Source organism: Synchytrium microbalum, assembly GCF_006535985.1.
Source record: "Synchytrium microbalum strain JEL517 chromosome Unknown SmJEL517_scf0043, whole genome shotgun sequence".
Taxonomy (NCBI): domain Eukaryota; kingdom Fungi; phylum Chytridiomycota; class Chytridiomycetes; order Synchytriales; family Synchytriaceae; genus Synchytrium; species Synchytrium microbalum.
Genome location: NW_022158392.1, coordinates 125,960 through 146,249, shown reverse-complemented (window position 1 = coordinate 146,249; position 20,290 = coordinate 125,960). Strand labels below are relative to the sequence as shown.

The window sequence follows — 20,290 nt, the reverse complement described above, 5'->3', positions numbered from 1 at the left end:
GTGTGAGGTGAAGAGGAGCCAAGAAAAACACGTCAGAATAGTGGATGGAAGAGGCATGGGAATCTTCATTGAAGTGATTCAGTTACCAGTTACTCAGTGCATACGCAGGCTCCAAAACGCGCAACTGAGACATACAACACAGACCCAATTCCAACCGTGACGGTCCGACAAAACACGATAAATTAGTGTATATTTGTGTCAGATTAATACTCTTTACTAAATCACCAAAAGCTTCCCAACAGGGCTCTTCCCCTTAAACACGAACAAGCTCGATCCAAACAGCCCAATGGTTATCGCGAGTCCAATCAACACCATCTGAAGCGCAAACTGCGTCCCGTCAAGATAAGCACCACCAAGTAAGCCCAACCCAGCTCTTATACCAAGCGACCCGGGTACCAACACTAGCATCGAGGCGAGAATGGGAGTGATGGCGTTTTGTTTCAGTCCTAGCGCCCAGATGTTGGCCAGTATGCCGACAACGAAAGCAGCAATAGCTGGTGTGATGGTATAATCGAATAGGTTTGATGCGAATATGCTGACAGTAAACCTATTCCAAACGGAGATTACCACACGTTGTCCATGGTAGGGTTGACGGTGTAAGTACTTACGCTATGAGAGCAACTCCGGTCATCACCGGCCATTGTCGAATGTTGGCTTGAAAGAACATATTAACGACCTGCGCGAAGAAGAGGAAAGTTATTGAGCTTGCCAACACAATGTCTCTGAATGATCAAAGCAGCAACTTACAAAACTGTATGGAAAGAAGAAAATGTATCTCCAATAGATATCTAAAGATGGTCCACATTGAAGAGGTAACAAATCCGTAAGTTGAGACGCACTCTTCCAAAAGACGAGGCTCGTTCCAACAGATATTCCAAACCCGAGCATTAGAGCTTGGAATAGAGCTGAAAACATTCTGGTGGTTCCTGCAAAGAAATTGTACGTGTGTAAGTAATTGATTGTGAGTGCAACTACATTCATCTTTATGATCATACCTGAAACGGCGTTGGCGGTTGTCATTTCGATAACCGCAAATGTAAGAGCAAGACCCTTGGAAGTTGATGGAGGTTTGTGAGATTTTCAATTAATGAAAATAGGTGCAATTGCTCACCGGAAAGAGGGAGGCAAGTGATGAAAGGACTGGTGGACTGAATGAGAAGCACACTCCGCTAGGTCCCGGATCTGGAATGGCTGTTTGGATAGCAAGTACGATAAAGCTAACCACCAACGGAGCGAGGAACGTCATCAGGAGCTTCAACTGAGGGAACCTAAGAAACCAGATTTTCAGTTTAATCAAAAATCTACGGAAAGTTATGAGCAAAGCTTACTTTTCACTGAAATGGGACATGATACTAACAAGGATTCCCATGCCGGCACTCAACAGCGAGTCCCACCAACGCCCACCAAACGATGTGATGCACAGACAAAAGGCCATTACGGGTATCAACACGAACTTTGTTAGAGACGAGTACCCTTGTATATGGTCAATCCTCACAAGCTCCTTCAGCGCGTATTCTACATATGCTCTATCTCTTTTCGAGCCAACCACAAGATCATTACATAACTTGTTCGTCTCGTAAAGCTTTGTGAGATGTATGCCTTGTTGGATTTTGAGTACGTGGGTTTCTGAAGTTTGCGAATCGGAATCACCAAAAGTCACCATGACGAGAGCAGGCAGCAGTACTATTTCACATTCTACAGCCAAGTCTTCAGCTACAGACTGCAAATGCGCTTCAAGCCTATGTGATGGTGCTCCGTATGCCGCGAATGACACTACAAGTTTAATGAGTAAATCGTACTTGAGCCGTCGCAGCTAAAAAAATTGTGAATGTGAGCAATGCTATCGCTTCAAGTTCAGAAAGCGATTGAGTAGCATTTTTAAACGTGCACAAACCTGGTCATCATCCGATTTCTGAGTCCCACTTCTCGATACCGAATAAGACGAGTTTTGACGTGACACCCCAGAATCATCAGAATCCCTTACATTGACGTCCTTCAGATGCTGCGTAACAGATATATTCTGTGAGGCAGGCAAGAAGATTGGGGGACTGGGCGCAAAAGCTTGATTTATAGATGCCAGAGTAGCCTGTCTCACAAGGGTATGTTGCATCAGACTAGGCGTCAAGGACGCTCTTCTGATAAAATCGGACTGCTTTCCTGTGCTGAGGCTAACTACGGGAGCTGATGATGATACATTGTCTAAAAGTCCTTCCTCGTCAGAATCACCAGCATCGTCCACCGCAACTACTGCAGTTAATGGATGAGATTTAAAGGATGGTGTTGGTGCGAGGATAGATACTGTTGGCCTTCTGTACAGCAGATCAATTGAATTTGACGTTTGTTGGGAAATCGATGTTACAGGAGGAGTAGTCGACAGTGGTGAAGGCGGAGTAGTAGATAGCTGAGCTGACGAATCAGACAGATCGGCTAGTGATGTTAAATGTTAGCGTTCGGTACAGAAATCTGATCGAAATTCATTACCTTCAGCTTCAAACTGTGAGAGAGTTGATTCCTTCATTTTTAACGACATGGATGCAGAGGAATAGATAGCTTCAGAATCAGTATTAACAAGATTGCAGATTCAGCCTGTTGTTGTTATAAGTGCTTTGATGAAGCTTTGGATCAAGAAGTTTTTTTTGACAGATTTGACAGCTAAGACAACGTGATAGCGCAGGCTGATAATAAAACATGAAACGTGACTTGACGCGTCGAATGGACCACTGAAATCACTGATATTGTTCGATTGAACTCATCGGTATGATTCGAATGATTTCGTAACAGTGTCAAATTTGGAGCAAGAATAACGAAACTTGAGACTAGGCGCCACCTGATCGTGAAAACATCCATTGAAATTTGAAATTGATGAATTATCACATAGATTAAGCTAGCGAGACGTCCCTTCCATGTTGGCGAATCGGTTTAAAACGTCAACAATCCAGCACAAATGTTTGTTCTTGAATACCACGACTTCCTTGCAAGATGCTTCTGTGAAATCGGGACTCATACACAATAATACGCGTTACATTAGGATACAAAACTTGATTGCAGTTGCATTGAGCGATTCGGCGTGCATCGCTCCCATTCGTTCCAATTCAAACAAAATACGTACTCAGTCTCTTCTTGTCCATTGCTGCGTCCTAGAGAGTCACTATGTCAGGACCACCACCAGCGATTGCTCCTCCAACAGCGCCTGCTGAAGCAAAGAAGGTATGCTTAATCGCCAGCGATTACTTCCAAACGACAACTTTGTAACCTATTATGATACACAGGCTACCTTGTCAGGATACGTCGGTTTTGATTCTCTGCCATCTCAGATCGAAAAGAAATTACTCAAGAGAGGCTTCTCCTTCAACATCCTCGTCGTAGGCAAGCACACATTCAAACATTGCGAAAGGAGGGTGGAACATTTTAAACAACCGACCAACACAATCTCAACATATAGGAAGAGGAGGATTGGGCAAATCTACTCTGGTCAATACGCTACTTGCATCGCATCTACTGGATTCAAAGGCTTCCAAGAAGGCTTCCGACCCGCCACGAAAGACTACTGAAATCCAAAACATCAGTCATGGTACATTCGGATTGAGCGTTCAATACCTCTATGCCTAGTTGCTAATCCTTCATACGTATGCATAGTACTCGAAGAGAATGGTGTCAAACTCAAAGTGACCATCACTGATACTCCTGGATATGGCGACCAAGTGAATAACGAGAACTGGTACAATCACCATCGATATATCTTTACCGCTCGTTATTGTAATTTTTATACTAATTGCAATCGTCACTAGTTGGGAACCCATTGTAAAGTTCATCAAGGATCAATACGCCACGTATCTACGACGAGAACTGACTCCCAACCGTGAAAAACGAATCCCCGACACCCGTGTCCATGTCGTCCTCTTCTTTATTGAGCCAACTGGTCTAGGGTATGACCTTGATTAGCCATTAGAGCACATCTTACCTGTTTATAAACTCCAAATCCCTTCTCGCCAGGTTGAAGGCTTTAGACGTGACCGTCCTACAAAAGCTATCTGAAATCGCAAACGTCGTACCAGTCATTGCCAAATCAGATTCACTGACACTCGAAGAACGATCTGCATTCAAGAAACGTATTCGTCAAGAGATTGAATTCCATGGTATTCGTTGTTATCCACTCCCTGATGCCGATGACGAGCCTGTCTTGACGGATCAGGACAAGGCAGAAAGGGCACAGGCACAGCAGATGAGAGACATGATTCCCTTTTCTGTTGTTGGGTCGGAGAGAAATATCGTGGTAGATGGTAAAGCTGTGCGAGGAAGGAGAACCAAATGGGGAATGATCAATGGTTAGTCTCTTCGCAGTCTACGAATTACACTTTGATCGCTGTTGGACTGTTACAACGATTTCTGACCAAACAATTCGTCTGACGTCTAGTTGAAGACCAAAGTCACTGTGAATTCGTACCATTGAGAGCATTCTTACTACGAACACACTTGCAAGATTTGATTGAGACCACAGGGCTGTTACACTACGAAGCATTCCGTACTAGACAACTATTGGCCTTGAAGGAATCAAGCGCTCCATCCAAGGTCCCTGGAGATGTATCTCGTGATCCTAGTGTCCGCAACATGTAGAGCGCCAAAACTGAAAGAGGATGATAGTTATGTGCTTCTCTATATTTTAGAAATGAAGTGGTTGGGGAGGCCGGTTCTCCCACAGAAAAGTGTAATAATGCAATGCAATTTTATAAACAAGAGGGGGTGTTTCCAACACAATTACTATTCCTCACGAGCAGGTGTTTGAGTCAACAAGACCTTGAATCTTCGTTTCAACGTCACTCTGTGTTTTGAGTACTTGTCGTCAGGAGAGAAGCGAGCTGTTTGAAGAAACAAAGGGCTAGTTAGGACACAAGTCAAATCAACAGCTGTAACAGATGTTTCGACGATATTATCAAGTCATCGACACGATTTCTTCAGGTGACTCGCGAAAGCGTCGATTTTTTCTTCTTTTGATGTTTGCCGAATTAGAGTGACCATCAGCATCCAACAGTCAAGATGGAGGTTAATTGGCGGCAGTAAGCGTCATCACATAGTCTCCATTCACGGTTTTGCTTACCTGGATGAGCACTCTTTGTGATGCTGCCATCTGTGGTCAGTTTCTGCAACAACAAAAAAAAGTTAGCTTTGGAAGCTTTAACAAGACAGTACAAGTTTTGCAAGAGAATAGAGAGACTTACTTTGAGAGTATAGAGACGCTTGCCTCGCTCGTCTAGAGAGTACATCAAGTGCATTATTGCTTTAGGTAATAATAGTGGTGACTGTTGGTTTGGACAAGCAACATTGAAAGTTAGAAGAGATGGAGCAATTGAATATCAATGGCTGGAGCAACTTTCCTGAGGTACGTGTATACTCAGCATCGATGAACCTGTGGGCTTTGGCAGCGGTCTGTTATTTCTGACGTGTTTTCGGCCGTGACATTTTGCTGAACATTTCGCCTTCATACTCGATCCGTGTCATTATCTGCAATACAACACTCTAAACACCGTACTAATTTAACGATTCTGCTTGTGGCAGGCAATAATCTTTGATTTGGACTTTACTCTATGGCCTCTATATATGGACTCATACACCTCTGGCCCACCCTTCAAAAGAATCGACAACTTTTCGATTCAGGACTGGTCTGGCGAGAAAGTATCGCTATATCCCGACGTACATGATATCATACATGCCATTCGAGAACACAGGACTGATACCAAGATTGGCATCGCAAGCCGATCACGTATGTACAATTCAGCGTACTTTACCTAACCGCATGTGTACTAACTCGATCAGGTTAGATACTGGCGACTGGTGTCGCGCCGCTATCCAGTTACTACCCATCCGAAAACCACACCTCCCTGAAACCTCTGAAGACCATCTTCCTCTCCATTCATATATCGATGCACACGAGATCTACCCAGGCAGCAAGACAACCCACTTCAGAGCCCTATCAGAGAAACTCGAGGTAGACTTATCATCAATGCTATTCTTTGACGACGAGCAAAGGAATATCACTGAGATCGGCAAGATGGGAGTTACCTGTATACTGGTCAAGAACGGCCTGTGTATCAAGGATTTTCATCGGGGGCTGGCTGAATATCAGGCAAAAAAGGCGGCTTCGGGTGTTATGAGGAATTGGTTGGCGGCTGGAGGAGGTGGTAGCAGCAGCAACAAACGTGATAAACGAGCTCGAGAGCGTAAGGGTGAAGCTTATGATGAAGAGGATGGGGCAAGTGGTGGCGTGGTGAGGAAAGTTGCTACATCATCTGAAGGGGTTGACTTGGATTAGAGTGCTATGTATCTGCTGCCAAAATTGTCTGTTGGGTGGTGTACGATCTTAGCAAGGCCTCTGTAACAAACCGTAAATAGAAAATAGAAATCACGTCTCGTATCTCGTAAAAGCATAAAATATATATCTAGCTGTTTTACCCCATTCCACAACTCTCGTCCATTCGCTAACAAAACGCCTTCAGCATCTCTTCAAAACATCACAACATGACGACAATCCCAAAACCAACAAAGTTCCCATCGCTAACAAGCCGAGACGTGACGTCCTTATTTCTAACCAAGCGGAATCGCCGAGATGAACTCGAAGAACTACAAGCAGCAGAGGATGCGCATGCAGCAGAAGTATATTCAAATGTGTGTTTTTGAAATATCATCACGAAAAAGCTAATTCGGCTACCGTGTTATTAATAGCTACAATCTGCTATGAATCCGAATCCAGGCAGCAAACCTGTTGCTCCGGGACTGGCTCGTGAAGCTCCTCCAGTGCAGGTTAACATCATAGCTCCATTCTTGTTTAAATGTGTTGCTAACGAACCTCCCGTTAGCCTGAAGCTGGAGATGAGACTGAGCAATCTGAAGCTGATGTTGACGATGATGGTGACGATGACATGTAGTTTCGTATTCAACCCACTAACGACAACACACAACACATACATTCAATCAAGATCCAAACCACCATATGTCAATTTTAATATCTTATCACATCATATGTATTCATACTTTAGAAAAAAGGCGTGCAAAAATATAGGGAACTATAAACTGAGAAAAACACTACGGAATTATGTTTGGAAGAAATGGGGGGTTTATTGCCATTCTTCACCTCCATCAGCTTGATCATCATGACCGTGCATTTCCTCTTCATTATCATCAACTTCTATGTCTTCTTCGCTCGGCTGTGGTGGTTGTGGTTGTTGCTCACCCATTTGAGCGTAATACAACAACATGGCAGCAACCACTTGTTGAGGATCTGCAGTGGTTTGATATGTACCATCAGGGGCATAATAACCATGCTCTTGCTGACCTTCTCCAACTGCAGTGGGGGGAGGAGCCATGGTTGATGATGATGGGTCGGCACCATTTGAATGAGTCCCGTTGCCATCAGGTCTACGCTTCTTATGGCTAGCCTGTGGTGGTTCGACCTAACAATGATTTTGGAAATGGGTACTCAGTTTAACTTGCCTGTGACTTTCTGTGCAAAAAAGTTGTACGCAAATCCTTAATGCTTACTTTTGGTTCGCTGGACTGTTTGCGTTTTCGTTCTCGATACTCGGGTCGAGCATAATCATTCTTGGCCTGAATTGATGTAAAAGTGAGACGAGCAAAAAACAGGGTACCATAACCGTAGAAAATGGCAAATCAAACTTTACCTCATCACCAGGGTGATTTCGTTTCATCATATTTTGTCTCTTGGAGTCACCTGGCATACTTCCAGAAGCAGCTGCTGCAACCATAGCTGATACAGTAGCACTGGCCGAGTTCTATATTTAATGAAAGACAAAAAAATCAAAGATTTGATCTTGACGAATAAATACCCTCAAGATATATACCTTAGCAAGGTCAGCAGCAGTAGCCATAGGCACATTAATCTTCAGTTTGATCTTCTTGGGTGCTCCAGAATCATGTTTCGTTTTCAATTCTAAAAAACACGCGAATCAGGTTAGATACCTGCGCAATAAGACAGACAAAAAAAGAAGACCTCAAGTCAGACAAGATACGCACTTTTCAAAGGCTGATGAGGATTACATATCGGGCACATAAACTTATCCATCTGATCAGCCTGCTCAGTAGACAATCCAACACAATCAAGATGAAACCAGTCATGGCATCCATCACATTGCACCATAGGCCTTTCCTCATCGTAATGCGATTTGCACATACAATATGTAGCATTTGGATCCTCCTTATCATCATCAGAATCAGCTTGTAAAGAAGTCTCTACCACCTTTTTACGTAGCTCATGAGCTTCTGCGTCAACTGCTATAGGCATACCCTGAGCAGCTCGTAGATATTGTTTGGCTCGTATCTTATCGCCAGGTACCATTGGTCGAGATATAAAATCCTGCACTAGGGCTTTCCAATTCGTGACCATGGCTAATATAATATCCAACAAATCCTTTTCTTCAGGTGGGAACCGGAAGGCACCGGCTTCTTCTGAGGCTGCACGGAATGATTCCAATGTCGGTCGTGTACCAAAGGGGAAGGGAGCAGTCACATCACATACAGTACAAGTATAATCTTCAGATGTCTCGGCAACCTTTTTGGGCACCTTGACACATGATATATGATACCATTCCTTGCATACATCACATTCAATCATTATGCCCTTTTCTGGTAGTCGACATATACAGAAAATGGGTGTATGATTATCATCGTGAGTACCGACATTATTACAGCAAGCCTTTATACTCTCTCGTATTTCGGTAAGATATGCCTCCAATGTTTGTGGTGGTGCAGGTGGTACATCTGGTCCGGCAGGCCTTCCCATAGTCTGAGCAGTCGTTTCCACCCATTCCTCTGTTTTACGAACTTCTTGTTGTAATACAGGGTACGAGTCAAGACGAATATTAAAGTCTTCATACTCTTTCAGCAGCTTGCGAATATCACCTATATTGGCTTGTGGTTGAGCATCACCACCTTCTGGCTGCTGACCTTCACCACCATATGTTTGGAGCCAAATGCTAAAGTCATCAGCTCGTTGAAGTTGATATTGTAAATGTCGTAGCAATTCAGGCACCACTGGGCTAGTTTTACCGCGTTCGACCAACTCGTGTACTTCATCATAGCCCATAGATTTGGCCTTGAGAAGATTGGTAGCATCAACCTTCCACTGCAAACCAACTTCTTTAAGATCCCTTAATTCCACCATTACAGGAGTCTCCAACTTGACACCATACTCAACTCCTTCATCCATAAGAGTGACGACCCTTTCAATATCATTCAAAGCATCGGGACTCTTGATCAGGATATCAGCATTTATAATCCAATCACCTTGTCGAGTCTTATTTTGAAGATCAAACAACTCCTCAACTTCAATATCCATTGTTCTACCTTGATCAATCATCTGTTTATAGTCCTTTTGTGGCAAATCTTCCGCGAGTAAAACTCGAGCCTTGTCACGATATGCGACTGCTTCTTCTTCTAATGCTTTCAATCCAGCAACTTCTGGAGCTGCATCGAAGCCAAGGGATTCATACTCTTTGAGTAGTTTTTGGATGTTGACAAGACTTCGTACTTCCATGACCATATTCTCTTCGTTATTGGGATCATTATGATTATTATTACGTTTGTCACGTCGAGACCTGTTGGTGGACGAGGAGACACTGACTGCCGAGACACCCTCTTCATCCATATTCGTAAAGAGAGCTCGACGTTCAGCAAGAGTCTTACGGAGGGGTCGTTTCTTTTTATGCAATATACTATTGGCTCGTTCTTGCCATTCGTAAGCAGTCTCGATAAAATCTCGCAGAGCCTTCAAATCTTCCTGAATATTTGGGATTCGTTGTCCTTCAGCTAACAGTTGTTGGAGAGTTTTCAACGATGGTCGACGTTCAATCATCATAAGGTGTTGATACTTCAACTTCCATTGATTCGGCTTGTAGGCTTCACGACAGACATTATCGACCAAGCCTCGTAATTCATCATCGGTATATTTCATTCGCATGATGAGAGACGGTCTACCACAGCGACATACAACCTGGACAAAGCATAAACTGTCAGCAAAAACCGCAGAAGACGGGAGAGAATGGTCTCTGCGAATAAGTACTTACGTGATCCACATGGAAAGGACAAACCACACGTTCAGGAGAGCATTCACATTTGACGGCAGTGACGGTACAATACTGATTACAATATGAACATTGACCTTGCTCTTCGTTGGTGTATTCGGCTTTATCAACGACCTGTTTGAGTTTCCCTGGCCGAGTACGAACATCGTTTCGAATCCGAATTTCACGATCTCGTAAGCGTTCTAGCTCCGGTTTCAGCCATAGTGCTGTTTGTTCATCGTTATTCTTGCAAGCAGTGGTAATCAATAATTCTTCGTGGTTGAAGACAGGCATCTTTCGGAAGTCTCGATATCGTTCAATGGACTGCGTGCCATATGATAGCCAGTCCGCTGTAGCAAAGTTGACTGCTTCACAAAAGTTGAACTATGATTGAGCAAGTTGGATTAGCGAACTGAAAGCTACTGGTCTGGAATTATAAATTATACTCGGCTTATTTTGCCAGATCAAACGCGATGGAACTTACTCCGTGATTGAATCCTCCGTGATAAGCCCGAGGAAAGGTAACGATGAATTCTCCAGCTCGTTGATCTATAGCATGACAGGGTACCCTGTTCCGAAGCAGTGTGGCAGGAGACAACATGGTGGTGATATGGAAGAGGAGGTCCGGGTTCATTTCAAAAAGTTCTGGAACAGTCTTTTTCAAGACTTCCTCAAACCTGTCTGCATGAGTGGCAGGGACACCATACCAAGTCTTTGCTTCACCAAAGTGATTGTAATTGATTGAATAGGTGTTGTGGTCTTCGGCATGCCAGCAGAATGTTGAAAAGACCATTCCAACATAGAGCCATGGAACCATTACACCTGGAACATCACTATTTATATTACGGAACAAGGATTCGGGAAGAAGTGGGAGGTTGTTTAGATTCCAACCACAACTCGCATAGGGGTTGAAGGGTTGTTTTTCAATGACAGGGAAGCCACTAATCGTAAATCAAAATTCAGCAAATCAAAAGGTCGAGGAACGCGAAATGGACAAGATTAAAGACAAACAAAAGGCGAAAAAAAGGACATTATCTCACCTTCCATGATGAGATGAATGCAGGTCAGCTCCATATTCAACTTCGATTTCTTCATAAGGCGATTCGACAAGCCGCCAGAATTCCATTTCGACACCATCTTCATCAACCAAGACCTGGCCAGCATGATTTCGTTTACCAATAAACCAATTATCCTTAAACTCATTGGCGATCTTTTGGAATTCAGCAAGACTACGTTCTTCACCATCCTCGAATCCGTAATCGTCTCCTTGTTTCTGTAGACAGTTGACACAATACCATTCACCTTTTGGGATGGCAGGTAGTGGCGGAGTCAGGCAATAGAAGTGGAAACCGTTATTGCATACATCGCATAATAGGATTTGGTCCTCATTCTCACTACGTAGACATATTTCACAGAACTCTCCTGGTTTGAGATAGCTCTGTGATGGTAGAGCACCTAGTTTTGTTCGAGTGGCATGACGATGTTTTGATCCATCATTCTTGTCCAATTCAAGTAATGGTTTTGGTACATTGGGTTCTTCCTTTATGGTGGTGGGACCTGTTACTATGGCTTCATCGCCAAACTTGCCATTTTCGACCAAGTAGTTTTCGTAGGGCAAGACCCATTTGACATAGGCTGTTTTAATACTATGGGACATAGAAGTACATGTCTTGCCCTGAATACCGATGGCACGAGCTACTTCTGCCCATTTTTTCTGATCTGTAACCTGAAATTAAACGAGGTTGGTTAGTAATTTGTATTGGCGATCGTGGTTTATATGCTTGTGTCCCAATCGGCGAGAATTCTTACTCCTTCATGACCTCCTCGACGGGCGACTTCCTTCTTCAATTTGAATAAGTCTATAGGTTTACGGTCCAAAGTCGGGAGTTTTGTAAGGGGAGTTCCGTTTTGCTGATGATATTGTTGCAGTTGATCGAGATAGTTCAGAGTAGTTCGAGATCCTCCCTCTACAAAGTTGAGCTTTTGTAATCGAGGTCGGAAGAAAAAGTTCTATAAATGGGCGAATCACGTTAGTTGATACTATAAGGCCAGTAAAACGTGGGGTGGGTTTGTTGGGAGAACAATTGGGTGTCGACGAAAACACTAGTCAAGGCTTTGCTACGGGAGTCGACATATGTGCTCCGACGATGTCTACAAGTCGAGTCCAGCATGATGACCTGTTGAAACCCCCTTGAATAGTCTGGTTCTTTGATTCGACCTCTCTCTCAGACAAAACTCCAATATGAAAGAGGACCTGTTTTCGTCGCAGTACTATACCTACCTCAGTATCTATGGAAAAGTCGGGCTTCCAGGAAGCAGGAGGGACTATTTTGCATAATCCGGCGTCTTCGGCGAGTGGTCGTATTGACTGAATGTACAAGAGGGGATTTTGAAATTGTTCAGGAGTAGGATGAAATACAGGAGCTTCAGGTAAGCCAAATGGTCTCGGGCCTTGAGAGAAGATATGAATCAGTACATTGTAATGAGTTGAATACAAATACTACCTACCTGGAGGTCTAGGCTCTGCAGGATTAGGCAGGAAAGGTGGATCAAGTGTAGTGAAATCTAGGCCACTACTAGCCTCTCGTTTTGATTTGCGAGCTCTGGTTCCTCTCATCGAGGGGTCTGCGGTGACCATCTCTCTACTGGCGAACCTCTCTCTGCTCTGTTTTATTTGTTTTTGATGCTGTGTCGGTTTATGATGCTGTGTTTTGATGTTTCGATGATGACTCTGATGACAAAAAAACGAAGACCACCAATGCGACGTGAAAGACTCTTGAACTAGCCAAGGGACGTGCCGAAAAGAAGAGAAATCACACACTTTAATGTTTGCGCTATCAAAAAACCGTCACGTTCATGGTTTGTACTCACCAACAACTGTACAAGGAAGTTGTCGCGATGGCCCAGCAAAAACGGGATGCGTAGAAGTTTGATGCGATTAAATTACGTCTATTTTATGAGGAAGCCACTATAGCTTAACTTTTGCCCAATGCCACAATGCCACTGATGGCTAAAATGCAAACATCAACTACTTCATCACGTCGATGGGACGGCCAGCGCCCTCCTTCTAGCCTTCGAATGTGGTCTCAATTCGACTTCTTGCTCCCACCACGTCTTCCAATTGTCTCGATACCAAGTAACTGCGACAAAAAGTGTAGGGTAAGATGAGGGAATATTACCTCCAACCAGTTCAAAACGACCTTACTTGTCTCAGCAATCCCAGTATCAAAGTCAACACATTGCTTCCATCCCAACGCTTCAAGTCTACTCGAATCAATAGCATATCGTTGATCATTGAATGCTCGATCAGCTACGTGCTCAATTATTTCAGATGCACGGTCTTGTAACCCGAATTTGCGTAATAGGATACGAGCAAGATTCAAATTCGTCAATTCTGAATCTGAGCCTGCTCCAATGTTATAGGTGGCACCGGAAACGCCCTTGTGCATGATGGTGTCAATCGCATCAACAACGTCCGTAATGTAGATGTAGTGTCGTGAGTTTGATCCGTCTCCATGTAAGTACCTGTAGAAAACAGGAACACGAAGCGTGAGTGTATGAGTTCGATTGGACCAACGAAAGTCCAAAGATTGGTAGTACTATCCAGTAAACGTACAGGTTCTTGTCAGAGAGTAACGAGCAAATAAACTTCGGAATGACCTTTTCTGGATACTGAAACGGTCCATATACGTTATTACTTCGTGTGATGATGGCTGGTAGTTTGAATGACTTCTGGTATGCCTTAACCAGCGATTCTGCAGCGGCTTTGGTAGCAGAATACGGATTCGATGGTGCCAATATCGTCTCTTCTTCACGATCTGGCTATATAAACAGGGAATAATGGATCAGCTATGACAAGCAAAAACGACAAGATCAATATCGACTAATACCATATTAGCTTGAGTTTCACCATACACCTCATCAGTACTAACATGTATGAACTTCTTGACTTGGAATTCACGAGCAGCTTCCAATAGCACATGCGTTCCCATCACATTGTTATGAGTAAACTCGAGTGAATCACCAAACGAGTTATCGACATGTGTTGAAGCAGCAAAGTGAAGTATCGTATCCACATTCCGTTCTTGAACAACATAGTTTACTAGATCGACTGATGTGATATCGCCCTATTCGAGAATACAATTGTCACGTTAGTGTTGGCTCTTACATGGTCAACAATGTTTCAAACCACACAAAATTTTGGATCCGATGATGTCTCAAACATACCCGAACAAAGGTATAATTGGGTTTATCAGATACGGCCTGCAAGTTATGGAGTGATGAGACATAGTCCAGCTTGTCAAAGTTGATGATGTTGTAGTCCGGGTAGGTGGCAATAAGATAGTTGATTACATGTGAGGCTCTTTTTGTGGGAAGATAGAGGTTAGTGATCCAACGAAGGACGATAGTTCGACAATGATCTTACATGAAGCCTGCGCCGCCAGTCACGAGAACGTTACGAATGGCGGGGTCTGGCGGATACTTGCATCTGTTGCTCATCGTTGGTTGTGAACGTTGGTTGTGAACGCAACACGAAGAACAAGTAGAATTTCTGTTCTAAATCGCATGGCAAATAAGCTTTCAACCAATTTGAGTAAATTATAAACTAGTTACAGTGCAAAATAATAAATACATCACGTGAAGAAATTATTGTCTATATGTTTGTCGTTTGATGATCGTGGTGGTTGCGATAATGCTAAAAGATCTAAAATGCAATTGGTGCAGCTCATACTGAAGGGTTGGGTTGTCTTGCGGCATCAGGTTGCTTCGTCGACGACGAAGCCCTAGAAGTATTCCCCATATCTGAGGAATCCGTTACAGTCGATAATTGTGGTCCAAATAGAGCTGGATTTTGGATGTGTAGATGTGGTTCAGAGTTGCTATTGTGACTGTGACTGGTACTGCTAGTATTGGAGCTACTGTTGCTCAAGGCATGCAAGAATGGAAGGGTCGTTCCGCGTGGTTTTCCAGATGAACCACGTCGTTCTCTATTCATTTTAATGGATTCATGAGACGCAGAGTGTGGTATAGTGGCAGTCGATATGTCTCCATGGCTGCTTGCAGTTGCTTGTACTGACGGACCACCTATAGGCTCTCTAGAACTATTCCTCGTCCTTGGAATAAAGTGCAGCGATTTCCTCAACGACTCTCCCAATGTGAGTCGATCATGATGAGGTGGCGGCGGGCCTCTCCTTCTCATACTAGTAACCGAGACACGTGGCGAGACGACACCCTCCATCCCACTTTCGTGAGAAAAGGAGAATCCAGTGTTGGGTGTTCTCCCTGCTCCTTCATCCTCCATATATACTATAGTACCTATTGATCGTTGTGGTGTATGTAATACGGGATGATTCGAGCTCACAGCTCGTAAGCGTCGTGGTACAGATCGTACAAACTCTCCCACTAATCGAGCTGGCAGTGAAGCTAGTTGGAAGGAAGTTCTACGATTGGTTGAGCTGGCGCGGTCTCCTTTACCACGACCACGATTATCGTCAGAGTTATTATTGGTATTATTAACGGGGTCAGTTGCTATTCTGAGATGAGGAAGATGGTGTGGTGGGTGATGTGGATGTTTAGGCGATGGTGGCGTTGATGGCTTTTGCTCCTTTCCTTCCGACGATCTACCCGATGTTGATTGCGTTGCTGGGTGATCGGGTACAGCCTTCATGGGTATGCTATCTTCGCTTATGACTATAGCTGGTATGGTCTCTGAACTAGGCACTGCTTCGTGCTGATGTGTATCATGACTATGTGGTCCAAATAGTCCAAATAATGGTGCTCGTACATTCCACTTGGCATATTGCGGCGGGTCATCATTCGGTCCTGGTTTTGGATCACCGTTAATAGCAGCTTCACCAGCCTTGGCAGCTACCTTTTCTTCAGAAGACAAGTTGTACTTTTGCATCTCGCGTACTATATCGGTATCAGTTGGCCAAAACATGGCTCGAGCTGCAGCTGCAATGAATCGTGGCAGAGATGCCGTCACTATTACTAATATCATGACAAAGTAATAGGCTGCCTGTTTATAGAGAACCGGTATTTCACCATATGTGGGATTGGCCATACTTGCTGCATACGTGAGGACATAGATAATCCATACGGCTACTGTAGCAATTATGGCAAACACTGCTAGCCAGTTCCATGAATAAGTTCCCATAGCAATATATACGTTGACTGTTAGAATAGCAGTCCATGCAATGACTGTACCCATGGCATCTTTGTTCCAAGTCAGACCATTTGGGTCAGTGTCGGTTGCGTATGCAAGCGTCACACCAAAGTAGATAACGACGGATTGATATATACCATCAGCAATATAAATCCATACTTGTTCGTTGGTGAAGAGGTCATTTCGAATACCCTTTTGATAGATTTCAGGTAGTTTGATTGAGGTTTCATCATTGAGATCTTGGTCGAATGTGCCAATAAAAATGTTAGGTAGCAGAGTGAAGAAGGTATTAAAGAATTGTCCATATGTAAAGTCAGGAATTACATCCGCTGCGAATCTGAAAAGACGTAAAAAAGATTTAATGGGAATCGAAGGATGATAGTCGACTGTTCGCCTTCACTCACCCTGACTGGAATTGATACCAAAACAAGATGAACAGCCACAGTACGTTCTTATAAAAGTAGTTGAAGATCAGACCAGCCGTTCTCACATATGCCCATTTCCCATGGACCAATAGCAATCTTGCCAAAAACCGGAATTGCGGTATAGCATAATCAGCAGCCATGACAGCTTGTAGACCTTCTTTGCCAGAAATTCCAACACCGACTTCTGCTTCTTGGATCATAGAGACATCATTGGCTCCATCACCAATAGCCAAGGTGAGTGCATTCTGCGAAGAATCAAACAATTGAGTATTGCAAAGGCAATAGAAACCGTAGGACAAAGAATACACAGGAACTCACCAAGCCTTTGCGAACAAGCTCAACAACTCGTGCCTTCTGCAATGGACTAACACGAGCACAGACTACAGCTTTACATCGACAACCCAATTCCAAAAGAAGTTCTCGACTGCTTCCTTCCAGAGCAAACTTGAGTGACTCGCCATCAATAATCAAAGCATGAGTATCACCCTCAATAGCCTTTCCATTCTCATCCCAAAACCGATTCAGAGCAGACTTGAGTTGATCAGCAGTACCATTTGGCGTAGTAGCTCGCACCACAATCAGCACCATGGTTCGAGTCAGTAGATTACAAGCAAATCCAATATTGATGGCAGTTTCAACTTTATCACCAGTCAAAACCCATATCTTTATACCAGCTTGAGCTAGAGTTGCTATACATTCAGGTACACCATCTTGCAGTTTATCTTCAATGGCGGTTGCTCCAAGCAGTATCAGTTCACGTTCTATAGTCTCAGCGGCAGCAGCCACAGCTTTATCTCGATTCACTATCTGATTTTGAGCAGCACTATATGTATCAGCCCATGCGAAATACTGCTCTTCGGGTATAATGCGCCATGCGAGACACAGTGTCCGTAAGCCGTCATTAGCAAACGATTCTAAATCTGACGAAGTCTTTTCGGAGAGTGCTTGGTCGGTGCCAGTCACCAGTCGTTCGTAGATGACCGAGTCGGCACCTTTACATAACAACACTATATGTCCCTCCGAATCTCGAAGGACTACGCTCATACGTTTCCGATCTGAATCGAATTCCAGTACATTCAGTACAGAATACGTTCTTTCTTCACCATAGACTTCTATGCTAATGGAATTCTGTGCTCGTCGTTTAAAAGCAACACCAACATCTCTGGCAGCAGCTACCAGCGCTGCTTCATCAGGCGACTGGGCCTTATATATAAGCTTCTCAGGCGAGTCTCGTGGGATATCAACTAGCACCGTATGACAGCATGCCAGGAGAATAAAGAATTCTCTAATCGCTCTAGCCTGTTCTCCTTCTTCTAATAGGTCCTTGACTAGACTCATATCAACAAAGGATAATCGGCCATTATCCACATAATGGCCCTTCAAGTCCTTTTTCAGAGTCGATCTCATCTGCTGTTCTTGCTGAGCCAGTTTGGCTAATATAGCAGGCTTATCAAAGTCGGTGAGACCTTCACGTTGCATGGCACCCATTTTGGCTTCTGTTATGTAACCATCACCATAAACTATTCCATTTATAGAGCACATCCGGAATTCCATCACGTTGGCTGTGAGAGTACCGGTCTTGTCGGAGAAGATATACTCGATTTGACCCAGATCGTCACAGAGATTATATGTTTGAGGTACCACATGTTTGTCAGATTCTCGATCATACATGTCATCATCCCAATATATGAATACAGACTATGAAATGGAACAGGAAGTAGGAAGTGTAAGAAACGATGACTTATTTGACGACAAAAAACAACTGCGAAATCCTTATTATTGCTTTACCTGAATTGTCTTAGCCACCTCAACCGATATATATAGTGCGATCGGTATAATGTTTTGATAGATAATCATGGCAACGAAAAAATCCAAGATTGATTGGGTAAGTGTGGAATTCGGATCTCCTAAATTCCACAGTGCTCCTTCATTCCGATAAGCAGCCAAGTAGAAGGCTGCCGCACAAGCATTAATCAGACACAGAGCCACCAAAATAACAAAATTTAGTACAATCAATGGGTTCAGACTTCTTTGTATCTTGGATCGTTTAGATGGTGTTTCTCCTGAATTCAACATGACTTTCGTATCAACTCCTGTATAAATCACAATACCAATAACCCATCCAGTATTCCTCAATATACATCCACGTAGCAGGATGCCTACAGGGCTGATGGGCACCAGCTTGCCCACACCTCGTTCCATTTCTTCAGGCGAGGGCCGTAAACCATCTGGTTTTGGGTTGAGGATTGCGACACCACTATATGTATACAGGTTGGCTGATGGTAATTCAGAATCTATAATGATATTGACTTTGGCACATTGGGCTGGTGTTTTAACAGATGCGAGTTGGGTAATGCCTCTACGAATTTTGAGATTGGTTTCACCATCCAAGTTCTTCGTTTCGACATAACATACGTTATCTGGCTCGGATGTAGATACGACGACGATATCAGCGGGAATAGGATCATTCTCACGAATGAAGACCCAATCGCCTACTTTAACAGCATCCCACAAGTTGAGCTTCCATATAGGATCAGTCACATCCAAGATTGGTGACCTCTCAGATTGTTGGGTAGCTGAATTTGTATGAGTTACATGTGAATTTACATCCGACTCTTCACCGTCTAGATGCACCTCGTCTGGAGGTGCCACGTCACCAGCACATTTCGGATAGTCGGAAAAGCCTATATGTAGAGGGAAATCTCGTGATATGGCATCTGCTGGAGATTTTTTATTCCATTGTATCAGTTTTCCTAGTATCCGGGCCAGGGCGCCAAACATGAGGTCGATTCTATTGGAAATGTAGCTAAAGATCATGATAAATTGAAATGGTACAGTTTCAGGTGATGGGTTTGTGTTTCGCCAGTTGGCAAGGAGATACGTTCTAGTATTGTTTGCTCTAGTATCAGCTTCATGACGTTTATAATCTTCAAAAGCGTCCTGAGATAATGGAATTGTGTGAGTTGACATGTGCCCATGATAAAACAACTCTAGACCAAAAATTGATCCCGACCTTGAGTGCCGTCACACCCAAAATAAACAAAATCGGAGCAGCAGTGAGTCCAAAATCGACATTTTTGAAGGGATCAAATAGCTGAAGAATGACAAGTGATATAAAGTAAAAGTTTGCGACAGATCGGAGCTGCTCCAGAGCATTTTTCGGTATAAACGTCAATAAAGTATATTTTGAGGTTCGGATCTAGAACAAAAAATGTCATCGTCTAGCTCTAATCATGGATTACGTTCAAAACTTTTTTCATGTTCAAACCTGGTTTCCCACGTGGAATGTTTGCGAATATGGTGGTCGAGAGGGCACATTCATATAAACCCTTCGCTTTGTGTCTGGTCCCGACTGATCTTCATATGCCACTGCTGGCGATACCTTGGGACTCACTGCCATCTCATTAGCATTTCGTGAAGCTTGTCGTGAATGTCCTCCTTTTGGGACAACTGAGCCCGAGATCTCACTGATTCTCCTCAACATGCTTTCTATAATATTATTTCCTATCGATCATCACTAAAATATTGGGAAAAGATTTCAGTCTCCAAGGTTTGTCGGGGTTTCGTTAAAATACGTACGAAGCAAATGAGGAGACAGATCCGTTAACGGTCGACCGTGGAAAGCTCAC

The 20,290-nt window shown here is 43.6% G+C and overlaps 6 protein-coding genes across 6 annotated transcripts; 2 read left to right on the top strand and 4 right to left on the bottom strand.

Annotated features, from left to right (window-relative positions):
* Positions 1 to 3,150: 3,150 nt before the first annotated feature.
* Positions 3,151 to 4,614, top strand: SmJEL517_g05160 (uncharacterized protein; the record flags this gene model as incomplete). The annotated part of the gene is made up of 7 exons (XM_031171087.1): positions 3,151 to 3,207; positions 3,270 to 3,291; positions 3,443 to 3,571; positions 3,637 to 3,718; positions 3,789 to 3,926; positions 3,994 to 4,325; positions 4,415 to 4,614. The coding sequence occupies 7 exons, from the start codon at positions 3,151 to 3,153 to the stop codon at positions 4,612 to 4,614; spliced, it is 960 nt and encodes a 319-aa protein (XP_031022953.1).
* Positions 4,615 to 4,758: 144 nt separating this feature from the next.
* SmJEL517_g05159 (uncharacterized protein) lies at positions 4,759 to 5,270 on the bottom strand (the record flags this gene model as incomplete). Its single annotated transcript, XM_031171086.1, has 3 exons — positions 4,759 to 4,856; positions 5,096 to 5,138; positions 5,217 to 5,270. The coding sequence occupies 3 exons, from the start codon at positions 5,268 to 5,270 to the stop codon at positions 4,759 to 4,761; spliced, it is 195 nt and encodes a 64-aa protein (XP_031022947.1).
* A 65-nt stretch (positions 5,271 to 5,335) lies between these two features.
* SmJEL517_g05158 (uncharacterized protein) lies at positions 5,336 to 6,307 on the top strand (the record flags this gene model as incomplete). Its single annotated transcript, XM_031171085.1, has 3 exons — positions 5,336 to 5,377; positions 5,554 to 5,758; positions 5,817 to 6,307. 3 exons carry the CDS (start codon positions 5,336 to 5,338, stop codon positions 6,305 to 6,307), a joined length of 738 nt encoding a protein of 245 aa, XP_031022946.1.
* An 802-nt stretch (positions 6,308 to 7,109) lies between these two features.
* Positions 7,110 to 12,708, bottom strand: SmJEL517_g05157 (uncharacterized protein; the record flags this gene model as incomplete). The annotated part of the gene is made up of 11 exons (XM_031171084.1): positions 7,110 to 7,445; positions 7,534 to 7,599; positions 7,674 to 7,784; positions 7,854 to 7,942; positions 8,026 to 10,000; positions 10,074 to 10,454; positions 10,555 to 11,011; positions 11,111 to 11,796; positions 11,880 to 12,080; positions 12,352 to 12,521; positions 12,579 to 12,708. The coding sequence occupies 11 exons, from the start codon at positions 12,706 to 12,708 to the stop codon at positions 7,110 to 7,112; spliced, it is 4,602 nt and encodes a 1,533-aa protein (XP_031022943.1).
* A 398-nt stretch (positions 12,709 to 13,106) lies between these two features.
* Positions 13,107 to 14,570, bottom strand: SmJEL517_g05156 (dTDP-glucose 4,6-dehydratase; the record flags this gene model as incomplete). The annotated part of the gene is made up of 6 exons (XM_031171083.1): positions 13,107 to 13,210; positions 13,276 to 13,595; positions 13,687 to 13,892; positions 13,961 to 14,197; positions 14,298 to 14,433; positions 14,497 to 14,570. The coding sequence occupies 6 exons, from the start codon at positions 14,568 to 14,570 to the stop codon at positions 13,107 to 13,109; spliced, it is 1,077 nt and encodes a 358-aa protein (XP_031022942.1).
* Positions 14,571 to 14,796: 226 nt separating this feature from the next.
* Positions 14,797 to 20,145, bottom strand: SmJEL517_g05155 (uncharacterized protein; the record flags this gene model as incomplete). The annotated part of the gene is made up of 6 exons (XM_031171082.1): positions 14,797 to 16,573; positions 16,641 to 16,906; positions 16,980 to 18,359; positions 18,450 to 19,601; positions 19,675 to 19,860; positions 19,930 to 20,145. The coding sequence occupies 6 exons, from the start codon at positions 20,143 to 20,145 to the stop codon at positions 14,797 to 14,799; spliced, it is 4,977 nt and encodes a 1,658-aa protein (XP_031022945.1).
* Positions 20,146 to 20,290: the final 145 nt, after the last annotated feature.